Source organism: Astyanax mexicanus, chromosome 6 (assembly GCF_023375975.1).
Source record: "Astyanax mexicanus isolate ESR-SI-001 chromosome 6, AstMex3_surface, whole genome shotgun sequence".
NCBI lineage: Eukaryota > Metazoa > Chordata > Actinopteri > Characiformes > Acestrorhamphidae > Astyanax > Astyanax mexicanus.
In genome coordinates this window covers 55,471,861-55,485,000 of record NC_064413.1, presented here as the reverse complement: position 1 = coordinate 55,485,000, position 13,140 = coordinate 55,471,861, and the positions used below count along the sequence as shown (strand labels likewise).

General features: G+C 35.8%; 1 protein-coding gene across 3 annotated transcripts in view; it reads left to right on the top strand.

The window, feature by feature from the left end:
• LOC103022015 (guanine nucleotide exchange factor VAV3) overlaps positions 1-13,140 on the top strand; it is a 228,910-nt gene that overhangs the window by 75,214 nt on the left and 140,556 nt on the right. For all 3 annotated transcript variants that reach the window (XR_007439653.1, XM_049480878.1, XM_049480877.1), the window contains exons 3-6: positions 4,776-4,834; positions 4,930-4,995; positions 7,176-7,284; positions 11,400-11,492. Coding sequence is in view for 2 of the 3 variants with exons in the window: in XM_049480878.1 (XP_049336835.1) it covers positions 4,776-4,834; positions 4,930-4,995; positions 7,176-7,284; positions 11,400-11,492 (327 nt within the window). In the remaining variant the exon portion in view is untranslated. The remainder of the gene's footprint in view (positions 1-4,775; positions 4,835-4,929; positions 4,996-7,175; positions 7,285-11,399; positions 11,493-13,140) is intronic.

The window sequence follows — 13,140 nt, the reverse complement described above, 5'->3', positions numbered from 1 at the left end:
TACCAGTCAAAAGTTTAAACTCACTTCCTGTTTTGTAATTTAATACTGAATTGATCCAGACTATGAAGGAACATGAAAGGATTCACAATACTCCGTAAAGCGTTTGGGTAAATCTAATGAAAACTCTTGCTCCTCCTTTCCTGTGGTGGTCCTGATGAGTGCCAGTTTCACCATCATTACATTTTTGATAGTCTTTGCGATGACTACATTACTCAAATATTCACTATTCACTGTATACCTGTAACTCTACCTCTTCACTACTTTACTTTAACTGATGCTCTCAAACACTTTATTAAGAGACAAGAAATTCAAGTAATTAACTCTTGATGAGTCCAGCACAGCTGTTAACTGAAAGCCTGAATTCCAGGATACTCTACCTCATAAAACTGACTGAGAAAATCCAGCCAAAGCAAAGTCATCTAAGCAAGAGGAGCTACTTTGAAGAATCTAAAATATAAAACATATTCTGGTTTATTTAACACTTATTTTGGTTGCTAAATATTCAGTTTATTTTTCTCCATAGTTTGAGTGACTTTACTTTTTAAATTATAAAAAAATTACTCAATATAAAGTGTGTCCAAACTTTATATAAAACTCTTTATATTGTATCAGAATTGTATGATGAATGGACCAATGGCAGTGTAAAGCAGTGTAAAGCAGTGTAAAGCGCTGCCACAATGATCAGGAGATTGTTGGTTCGAATCCTGTTTATGCAGCTTGCCATCGGCTACCTGGAGCCCTGAGAGAGCACAGTTGGTCTTGCTCTCTCTGGGTGGGTACAGTACAGTAGATGGAGCTCTCTCTTTCTCCTCATCACTCCTAGGGTGATGTGGATCAGCACAAGGTGAGCTGCGTCTGTGAGCTGATGTATCAGAACCGAGTCGCTGCACTTTCCTCCGAGCGTTAGCGCTGTGATGCTACTCGGCAATGCTACATTAGCATCAGCAGCAGTAAGAAATACTTTAAAATGAATTAGAATATAATCCTTTCACTTTTACTTTGATTAAAATTTGCTGTTTTACGGATTTTTTTTTGTTTTTTTGAGGACAGCAACTTGTTTTGTTATACAAATATATACTAATATACTTAATATTAGTAAAACAGGCTCTAAAATGTGCATTTTAATGTTATAATGTTATTTAACACCACCTCCACATTTATCTCTGTGTAAGACTACATGTATTTATACAGATATTTATATGGAAAAACTAAGTAAAGTAAAGGTGTAGAGTAAAGATAAGACGTGTGAAGGTGAAAGTAGGCGAGGGTGACGTGAGCGTGCTGTAGAGTCGCTTCACTATGACTGTTCACACCACTCACACTCAGCCTGCTTCACTTTCAGTCGTGCATCACTTCCTGCTGCACAAGAGTAAAATCAGAGGCTTCATGTATAAAGTCCCGCCCTTCAACAAAAAGAGCCAATCAGCTTGCTTCTTGTTAAAAAAAACAGAGGCAGGGCAGCGTCTTACTGGGGAAGCACTCCTTGCTGTGGAGATCTGCGCAAGTGAAGTAGCCACAACAAGCTGAAAATCACATTTTTTGTGCATTTTTGAGCCGAATATTACAAACCATTCATGACTTTTCTATAAAATTGTTTTATTACCGTTAATTATGTTGTTTAAGTACTAATTAGACCTTCAGTTTAGAGGATTTTGGTTTCTTTCCATTTAAACAGATGGAAAGCTGATCTTGTATGAGGGTTATTTAGTAGTGCATCTCAAAAAAATTTAAATATCATTGAAAAGTTACTTTATTTCAGTAATTCAGTTTAAAATGTGAAACTCATATATTATATTAGAGCTTAGATCAGCCCAAACAATCAGATTTAGCCCGAGCCCGCCCCACCCTGCTCCGCCCCGCTCCGTAAACTGTCATTATGAGCCCTAGCCTGATTTAAACCCTATATTTTTTATAAGTAAGTAGAGATTTTTTTAAGTCAAACTTTTAGAGCTTTTTTAATTTTTTACAAATTACAGGCTATTTGAACAAGCAAAATCTGTTCAAAATGGTGTTAATTAACATTGCAACACTGAAGAAGCATAGACCCATATTTAAGAATTTTTTTTTTAAGAACAGATATTTGTTTGATTTGTTAATTTGCTATATTGTGATTATCACGCCATAGATTTATATAAGATAAAAACAGCATTAAAAAACAGAGCCCGACTCGGCCAGAGGAAAGTGGTGGCAAAATCTCGGCCCGACTCGGCCCGAGTTCTGGTCAGGCCTCGGGTCAGGTCAGGTTCTGGTAGAGAATCTAAGCTTTGTATTATATAGTTATATTACACACACAGAGTGATCTATTTCAGGTGTTTTTTATTGTTGAGTTGATGATTATGGATTACAGCCAATGAAAACCCAAAAATCAGTGTCTCAGAAAATTTGAATATTATATAAGACCAATTGATATTTTTGGCAGTGTGGGCAGTGTGCCAAATCCTGCTGGAAAATGAAATCCGCATCTCTATAAAAGTTGTTATCAGCAGAGGGAAGCTGTAAGATATGAAGTGCTGTAAGATTTTGTGGGAAAACAAAACTGCACTGAGTTTAGACTTGATAATAAAACACAGTGGATCAACACCAGCAGATGACAGACATGTCTCTCCAAACCATCACTGATTGGTGGAAACTTCACACTAGACCTCGAGCAGTCTCTCCACTCCATTTACAAATGAAATGTAAAATTTATTGATGATCAGTGATGGTTTGGAGAGACATGTCATCAAGTCCAAGTAAAATTGTAATTGAAATTTGTGCCTGTGTGAAAACAAACCAAACTGTGGGGAAAACACTGCAATTAAACAAACTCATCAGGTGTTTTAGACTAGAGAAGCTAATTACAGGTGTAAAAACGCCCTATGATACATACAGCCATTGTATAGGTTAAAAAATTTACAATGGAAACATATTTAGGGTTTTTAGGGTTGAATTTGAGTAACTTATTGTTCATGAAATCATGCTGATGTAGAGCATCACCGCTCAGAATCAGAAATGCTCTTAAAGAATCAATACTGCGGAGCGTCTGGAGGTGCAGATCATGTGACCTTAGCTCATATTGGCGTATTGATCGTGTTTTGAATGTGTCTCGCACATGTTCAGGTCAAGATTAGTGTTAGTATTGATTAACAGCATGTTTTATCAGTCCTGTATTCTTAACTGATCTCTGAAAATCAGCTATAGCATGTTTATTACCTGAATTTTAGCTTTTTTATTTTTTTATTAAAGATACAAACTGAGAAGCAATGAGAGTTTAAACTATTAGGGCTGATGGCCCTGTTTTAGTGATCTATAAGATCTATAGTAATCAATTGTGCACCATGCAGCTTGATTTAGGGCGTGTCTGTGTGTCTTTGCTATCGTAACGACGGGAAAAGTACACATTTTTTCAGTCTTCTTTCAGTTACGGAATAGTTTACTCTAACACTGTAATCCCTCTAAAACAGCTCTGAAAAAAAATAAGAGAGCACCTAAAAATGATGAGTTTCTCTGATTTTACCAAATTGAAAACCTCTGGAATATAATCAAGAGGAAGATGGATGATCACAAACCATCAAACCACCAAACTGAACTGCTTGAATTTTTGCAGCAGGAGTAAAGCAGCATAAAGTTATCCAAAAGCAGTGTGTAAGACTGGTGGAGGAGAACATGATGCCAAGATGCATAAATTAAAACTGTGATTAAAAACCAACCAGGGTTATTCCACCAAATATTGATTTCTGAACTCTTAAAACTACTTTATGAATATGAACTTGTTTTCTTTGCATTATTTGAGTCCTGGAAGCTCTGCATCTAAAAAGAAAAACAGGAAAAAAACAGCATTAAAAAACAGCATCAAAAAAACACCACTAGCATTGAATAGCATTGAATATACATGTATCTTCTCTTATACAGAAACATCATATATATATTACTCTATAAAATCAGTCATATCCACCCCCACGCTGTAACTGTACTCTAATACTTCATCTTTATTTAACTTCAATCAGAAACTCCAGTGAAACATCATTACATCACTTCCATTAAACACTGAGAGCATGATTTTCCACCTGATCTACACTTACAGTTCTGGAGAAGTGAGGTTTTGTGATGACAGTGACAGTGTAGAGGTTTTAACTATAGATAAATTAGACAACACTTCTCCCAAATTCCAAATAAAAATATTTTAGTCATTTAGAGCATTTATTTAGGGCAGAAAATGAGAAATAATGAAATAACCCCAAAAAAGATGCAGAACTTTCAGACCTCAAATAATGCAAAGAAAACAAGTTCATATTCATAAAGTTTAAAGAGTTCAGAAATCAATATTTGGTGGAATAACCCTGGTTTTAAATCACAGTTTTTTGTTTTCATGCATCTTGGCATCATGTTCTCCTCCACCAGTCTTACACACTGCTTTTGGATAACTTCATGCTGCTTTACTCCTGGTGCAAAAATCAATTCAAGCAGTTCAGTTTGGTGGTTTGATGGTTTGTGATCATCCATCTTCCTCTTGATTATATTCCAGAGGTTTTTAATTTGGTAAAATTTAAAGAAACTCATAATTTTTAGGTGCTCTCTTATTTGTGTGGGTGTAAGGCTGCTTTATCAGTGTTGCACTGTATTATACCTCCCTCTGCTGGAGCATCAGCATCATTACAGTACATACAGTACATCACTGTGATATTTTTATTAATATTAATATTATTATTTGTATTATTATTATTATTATATATATTAATCCCTGGTGTGTATAATCTTCACGGCGGCTCCTGACCGGTTCCTCCTCTGTATTTCAGGTGATGGACACGCTGTCCAGACTGTCCAGCACGGCCGTGGCTCAGCAGACTGGAATAAAGTAAGATTAATAATATTGTAGATCTGATCACTAGTGTAAAACAGATCACACTCATCCCCTCACACTGATCTCCTGTCCTTCTGTCCCTCCTGCAGACCGTTTCCTACAGAGGAGAGCGTGGAGGACGAGGACATCTACAACCACCTGGAGGACCTAATCGAGTAAGAGAGACTTTTATTATGTATTTTAGAGCTCGAAGCTAATCTATAAATCACTGTATTCTCTATATACATGCAGAAAATTGTACAGAAAGATTTTTTATAGTCTTATATATTATATATACACACACAGATTAACCAAAACATTAAGACCACTCACAGATAAAGTAATTAACATAGATACCTCCACATATCATGTCCGCCTAATTCAAAATAAAAAGCATCTCCATTTTTGTCTATGAAATTTTCTGCAGAATTGGTGCTATTTCTTTCCCCAGGAATTACATGTATAAATGTGCAGACAAAATAACTTTAAAATACATTTTTATTATTAAACATAGTGTCTTATACATTGAGCTAATTTAAGGTTTCACTCAGTCCTGTTACTGTAACACATTACCCTGATCATCTGAAACATCTGGAACATTCTACAACAGGAAGTCACATCTACAACAGGAAGTGATGTCATCAGCTGGTTCTTCTAAAGATCATGGGAAGACCAAAATTAAGTTCCCACATTAGTTTTTCTGTCTCTCAACACTCAGTCCTGTTACCTAAATTAATTCTTAGATCTTACTGGTTTATTTTTTAAAATACAAATTTTGGGAAAATTACTAAAATGTGCTCAGTGTCCTCATGCTATTAGCATAGTCACATTTAGATATTGTTCATGTTTTTGCAAATTCTGTGCCTAAAAACTTAAAAGTCGTGTTACTCAAAGTATAAAAAGTAACAGGAGTGAGTTCCAGTAACAGAAGAGATTTTTTTCGTCATGAATATAAATTATTTGAACATGCAGTCTGTAACCATTTCTTTAAAATAAAGACTTTCTTGAGAGAAAATCCAAGGAATAAGTGGACTTGCTTTTAAACATGCTTTTTTTAAATGACCTGGAATTGAACCCTAGTCTTCCACATGATGCAATAGCTCAAAAGCAGGCAGTGGTGTTATCCACTGTGCCACACCAAGCACTTACATAGTAAAAAGCTTATACAGTAAAAACCTTACACAGTAAAATCTATATATTTAATTTGGTGCCAATTGTTTTTTTTTGGCACAAAAAAATTAAATTCGCAAGCAAAATGTAAAAAAATCAGAAGGAAAAAAGTTGTATGTTTGCAAATCAATCACATATTTTTTTACATATTCTCGGTTGCTTTATTATTCTTTGCATTTATTGGCAAATTATTAAATCACACACACACGCACACACACACACACACACACACACACACACACACACACATACACATACACACACAGTGAAAAACACACTCTCAAAAACACGTTCGCCCACATCTGCACCGATCAACAGACTCCCTGTTTTTGCCATTTAGATGTTCCTTTTCCAGATGTTGTGTGTGTGTGTGTGTGTGTGTGTGTGTGTGTGTGTTCCTCTGGAGAACATGTGCCTCTGTGTTCCTGGTAACACTTGTAACACACTCCAATGCTTTCCTAAAACTCTGACCGGGAACACCAGTTGAATATAACCCTGCTCTTTATACAGTTTTCTGTATTTTACAGTGAATACCTATTTATAAAACCTCTGTACTTTTTATTTTCATTTATTTCTTTGTTAATTTACTTACGTACTTATTTCTTTCTTTATTAATTAACTTTTTTTATTTATTTACTTTTATACTTTTACATACTTTTATACTTACATGTTTATTAATTTATATACTTACATATTTATTAATTTTGTGATTGATTTATTGATTGATTAGGTGATTCAGAGCTTCTGTACTGTATGGATGCATTTATTGTTGGACTGAGAAAACAAATCAAAAAATAATATTACAGGTATACACTTCCGGTCAAAAGTTTTGAAACACCCCCATTTATTTGCCTTTATTTTTTGCCATTTAAGCTCTTTAGGTTCAGCTTTGAGGAAGTTCAATTTTGAGGAAAACAAATGCACTTAAAACTTAAAAGAACTGCAGTAATAAAATGATAAAATGATAAAACAAGGATTATTGAGTCATACAGAAGTGCTATTGGACTAATGAACAATAGGGGGTGTTCTAAAACTTTTGACCGGTGGTGTATATTCACTGAGAAATCTCTGTATCTGATATCTATATTTTATACCTGATTTAAGAAATCTAAGAGTATGCTGAAATGTTGATGCTATGTTGATATATTAATATATATGTGTGTATGTGTGTGTGTGTGTGTTGCAGTGAGAATGGCGTGGACGATGAGGAAGACCTGTACGACTGTGTGTATGATGATGATGAAGGTGGGGAGGTGTATGAAGATCTGATGAAGGCCGAGGCTGGAGCTCCACCAGTAAGATCATCTCTTTACTCTGTAGATTAAAGAGCGTTTTCACACCTGTAGTAGTGAAAGTTTCTATGATCCGAATCAGTTGATGAGTTTATTAAGTTTATTTAGACCAGGGGTGTCCAAACTTTTTTTTGTTGGGGGCCAGAAGGAGAAATATATTTGAAGTCACGGGCCACAGACTCTATAATAAAACACATAATGAAATATACCACTTTAAATAATACTTTTTCCTGATTACTTTCATTTACACACCATTTTACTTGACTTACTATCTTTATCTTTGACAGTGTTGTGTAAACTAAGATTTTTCAAATTGATGTTTAATTTCATGATGTCTCTTAATATTAAACTCCTTAATTACGCCAACTTTTAGACTCTTTGGCCCGTTTTTCTGCGCTAGAAATGCGCACACTCTCCGCTTTTAGACTCTTTGCCCCGTTTTTCTGCGCTAGAAATGCGCACACTCTCCGCTTTTAGACTCTTTGCCCCGTTTTTCTGCGCTAGAAATGCGCACACTCTCCGCTTTTAGACTCTTTGGCCCGTTTTTCTGCACTAGAAATGCGCACTCTCTCCGCTTTTAGACTCTTTGCCCCTTTTTCCGCGCTAGAAATGCGCACTCTCTCCGCTTTTAGACTCTTTGGCCCGTTTTTCTGCGCTAGAAATGCGCACCCTCTCCGCTTTCAGACTCTTTGGCCCGTTTTTCTGCACTAGAAATGCGCACTCTCTCCGCTTTTAGACTCTTTGGCCCATTTTTCTGCACTAGAAATGCGCACTCTCTCCGCTTTTAGACTCTTTGGCCCGTTTCTGACACCTAGCATTCAAACTTTGAATCGAGAAAGTAAATATATTGAGAAGATTCTGTGTTCCAGAGCGTATATCTGTATATCACTGTGCTTTAAAACACAGTGTTTTTAATAGGACGTGCAGCGCATTTGTGAGCAGTGAATGCAGCACATACTGTGCTTTTAGTGTGGAGTGTAAACAGCATGGAGCAGCAGCATCAGAGACAGTGTTTACAGTACAGTCATATGAAAAAGTTTGGGCACCCCTATTAATCTTAATCATTTTTAGTTGTAAATATTTGGGTGTTTGCAACAGCCATTTCAGTTTGATATATCTAATAACTGATGGACACAGTAATATTTCAGGATTGAAATGAGGTTTATTGTACTAACAGAAAATGTGCAATATGCATTAAACCAACATTTGACCGGTGCAAAAGTATGGGCACCCTTATCATTTTATTGATTTGAATACTCCTAACTACTTTTTACTGACTTACTGAAGCACAAAATTGGTTTGGTAACCTCATTGAGCTTTGAACTTCATAGCCAGGTGTATCCAATCATGAGAAAAGGTATTTAAGGTGGCCAATTGCAAGTTGTTCTCCTATTTGAATCTCCTCTGAAGAGTGGCATCATGGGCTCATCAAAACAACTCTCAAATGATCTAAAAACAAAGATTGTTCAACATAGTTGTTCAGAGGAAGGATACAAAAAGTTGTCTCAGAGATTTAACCTGTCAGTTTCCACTGTGAGGAACATAGTAAGGAAATGGAAGAGCACAGGGACAGTTCTTGTTAAGCCCAGAAGTGGCAGGCCAAGAAAAATATCAGAAAGGCAGAGAAGAAGAATGGTGAGAACAGTCAAGGACAATCCACAGACCACCTCCAAAGAGCTGCAGCATCATCTTGCTGCAGATGGTGTCACTGTGCATCGCTCAACAATACAGCGCACTTTACACAAGGAGAAGCTGTATGGGGAGAGTGATGAGAAAGAAGCCATTTCTGCAAGCAATGGCTGCACTGGTCAAATTTTGGTTTAATGTATATTGCACATTTTCTGTTAGTACAATAAACCTCATTTCAATCCTGAAATATTACTGTGTCCATCAGTTATTAGATATATCAAACTAAAATGGCTGTTGCAAACACCCAAATATTTACAACTAAAAATGATTAAGATTAATAGCGGTGCCCAAACTTTTTCATATGACTGTATATTATCTGGCTAAACTATTAGATTAAACTGCAGCTTATCAGCAGTTTATCTCAATTAAAAAGAAGTATATTTGATAGCTGGGTCAGATTGAGACCAGATCAACCGCTCCAGATTTAGATTACTGTTTTCACACCTGCTCAATCAAACCGCATTAAGAGTACAAACCAACCAGATTCTGTTTTAACTGGATCAAATGCTGGTGTGAAAACATCCAAAACAGCCATCTGAAACCCCGCCCACCTTTACAGTCACACAGTTACAAATACATAATTTTATTTACACTAATGCGTCATCCTTCAGAGTAGTTTGGTAGTTTTTTTCCCGTTTTCACATTGGTTTCCTCCCATGAGGAAAAGAAAAGCCTGGTTTAAATGTTTTTTGTGAATATTCATTTTTTTTTGGCAACAAAACAAAGATCCGTAGATCACATCAGATACATTTTTAGGGCAGTTTATCCGCTCACATGGCTTCTCCTACCATTGTTTTGCTGATGACATTCAACTCTAGCTGTCAAGAAATTAATTGAATATCATTGACAAGTTACTTTATTTCAGTAATTCAGTTGAAAATGTGAAGCTCAGATATTATATAGATGTATTAAACACAGAGTGATCTATTTTAAGCGTTTATTTATTTTATTGTTGATGATTATGAAGCTTACAGACAATGAAAACCCAAAAATCAGTGTCCAACTGGTACTTTTGCTGTGCAGTGTGGGCAGTGTGCCAAGTCCTGCTGGAAAATGAAATCTACGCATCTCCATAAAAGTTGTCAGTAGCGGAGGGAAGCTGTAAGATATGAAGTGCTGTAAGATTTTGTGGGAAAACAAAACTGCACTGAGTTTAGACTTGATAATAAAACACAGTGGATCAACACCAGCAGATGACAGACATGACTCTCCAAACCATCACTGATCATCAGTAAATTTTACATTTCATTTAAAGGAAATGAAGGGATCAGAGTCTGGAGGAAGAGTGGAGAGACACACAGTCCAAACTGCTCGAGGTCTAGTGTGAAGTTTCCACCAATCAGTGATGGTTTGGAGAGTCATGTCTGTCATCTGCTGGTGTTGATCCACTGTGTTTTACTATCAAGTCTAAAGTCAATAAGAAATGAAAGAAATGTAATTAGTTTTGACTGAAACACACAGAATAAAAAGAAGAGGAGTGTCCAAACTTTTGACTGGTGCTGTAGATGGTCTAACTGAAAGTCAGTCAGGGGTCAGAAGCTCCCGCCGGAGATAAGAGAGCAGTGGAAGTAGCTGCTGGTGTGACAGAGCGGAAAAATCCAGTTACTGACTCACTACACACACCATATACACACACACTACACACACACTCAATAGTCTCCATACACACACACAGCAGTGTGTTACAGCGTTTTATAGCTTCCATGCAAAAAGCTCATATCTCATATTTCCAAAAGAGCTGCTTTAAAATAACACTTCCTATGAATCCTGCATTCATAATGCATTTTTTTTATTTTGCTACACTTACTATTTTATAAATAATCAGGGTTAAAATCTGATAAAGATTTTAGATGTTTTGTTTTTACTGAACGTATGAAACTCTTTCATTTATTCTAAAACTTAAAAAAAAAAATAGTTGCAATTGGATATGCTTGAAATTAATAAAAAGAAAAAAAAAATCAATGTTTTGTTATATCACCAAAAATGTAGTTACTGTTAAAATACCCTGAAATATTGTGATATATTTGTTTTATAAAGCTATATTAATAATAAATAATCTGTACAATAGTAAAGTGACAGTTGTCCAACATGGGAATTTATTATTAATAGTGGCACAAATAGGATCATTTTAATCATTATGTTTTCATATTATAACACTTAAATATCCTTGATTTCAGAAGAAACTATAAATGAGCAGGGGTCCCAATACTTTTGTCCATATGTTGTGTATTAGAGTGACTGGACTGATAGTGGAAGACTGCAGTGCTGTGTTAGCGTGTCGCTAAGCTAGTGTGAGGAGAGCCCGGGGCTGGAGAGCGTGCAGTGTGAAGTCATCTACAGTGTGTGAGCGCCGTGGGCTATAACTGAGTGTGTGTGTGTGTGTGTGTGTGTGTGTGTGTGTGTGTGTGTGTGTGTGTGTGTGTGTGTAGAAGCAGGCTGAGACGGACATCAGGAGCTGCTGTCTGGCGGAGATCAGACAGACGGAAGAGAAATACACAGAGACACTCGAGTCCATCGAGAAGGTAAGAGTTCAGCCTGAAGCATCATGTGACCTACACACACGCACACACACACACACACACACACACACCTAAACGGCATTTATACATACCATAATTTCAGGGATATGAGCCGTAACTGTAGCGAACATACAGTGACATGAAAAACGTATTTGTCCCCACAGATTTCTTTAGTTTTTGCTTTTTTGTCGTACTAATTTTTTTCCGATTATCTAATTAAATTAAATTAACTAAATTAAATATCAGACAAACATAACTTTTTAACATAAAATAAAAAGCAAAATGTAAAATAAAATGTAAAAACCTAAGTAAATACTTTTTAAATGATAATCTTATTTATTAGCCCTGTGTGAAAAAGTAGTTGTCAGAATGAAAGCATAAGTGGACAGGCTAAAATAAAGTAAAGCAATAAAATAAATAGATCAATGATTAGAATAATAAAAGATAAAAAAAACAAAATTAAAATAAAATAAAGGACTAAAAAATGAAGACTTGCTAAAATTACACCAAGATTATAAAGAAAGGAGGTACAACTGAAGATAGAATATAAAAAATAAAAAGTAAAAATCAAAATAAATGAAATAAAATGGTAATAGGTCAAAAGTAAAGCAGGTGATAAAATAAATAAAAATATATTAAAATAAAACTGGACCCAGGACTGAGCCTTGTGGTACTCCTTTGTCAGTAGAAGTTAAATCTGATTTATTGATACCCAGAATAATAATATCAGATCAAGATAACCTGAGTAACTATTTTTTTTAATTAAACTTTTTTAAATGATAATTTTATTTATTAGCCCTGTGTGAAAAAGTACACCAACTATACCAGTTATCAAGCTTCACTGATAACTCTGTGGAGTAATTTTGTTCCACTCTTCTTTACAGAATTACAGTTTTAATTCAGACACATTGGAGGATTTTCCAGCATAAACATCCTGTTTAAGATCATCCACAGCATCTCAATCATCCAGACTTTAACTAGACCCTCCTAAACCTTTTTATGGGTCATTGTCCTGCTGCAGAACCCATGTACACCTGAGCTTGAGGTCACAAGCAGAGTTTTACACTAGATTTAACAGGAAACATGTCAAAAAGTTCCACTTTCACCCAGTTTCTTTTTTATTATTGAATCATTAACACTGATCTTAACTGAGGCTTTAGTGAGATCCTGCATTTCTTTAAATGTTGTTCTGGGTTCTTTTGGGATCTCCTGGATGAGTTCTTCATGCCCTTTTGGAGTAATTTTGTTCGGTTGGCCGGTCACTCCTGGGAAGGTTCACCAGTGTTCTATGTTTTCTCCATTAGTGAATAATAATAGTGAATCACTGTGGTTCTCTGGAGTCCCAAAGCTTTAGAAATAAATGACTTTATAACCTTTTCCAAAAACTACTCCAGAGAACCACAGTGATTCACTATTATTCACAAATGGAGAAAACACAAATGGAACACTGGTGAACCTTCCCAGGAGTGACCAGCTGACCGAATGAAATTACTCCAAAAGGGCATGAAGAACTCATCCAGGAGATCCCAAAAGAACCCAGAACAACATTTAAAGAACTGGATGTGAATTATGGATTTCTGCCAGAGTTGTTATAATAGCATGTCATAACATTAACAATACTGTTATTTAATGATTTAATTATCTGCTGATC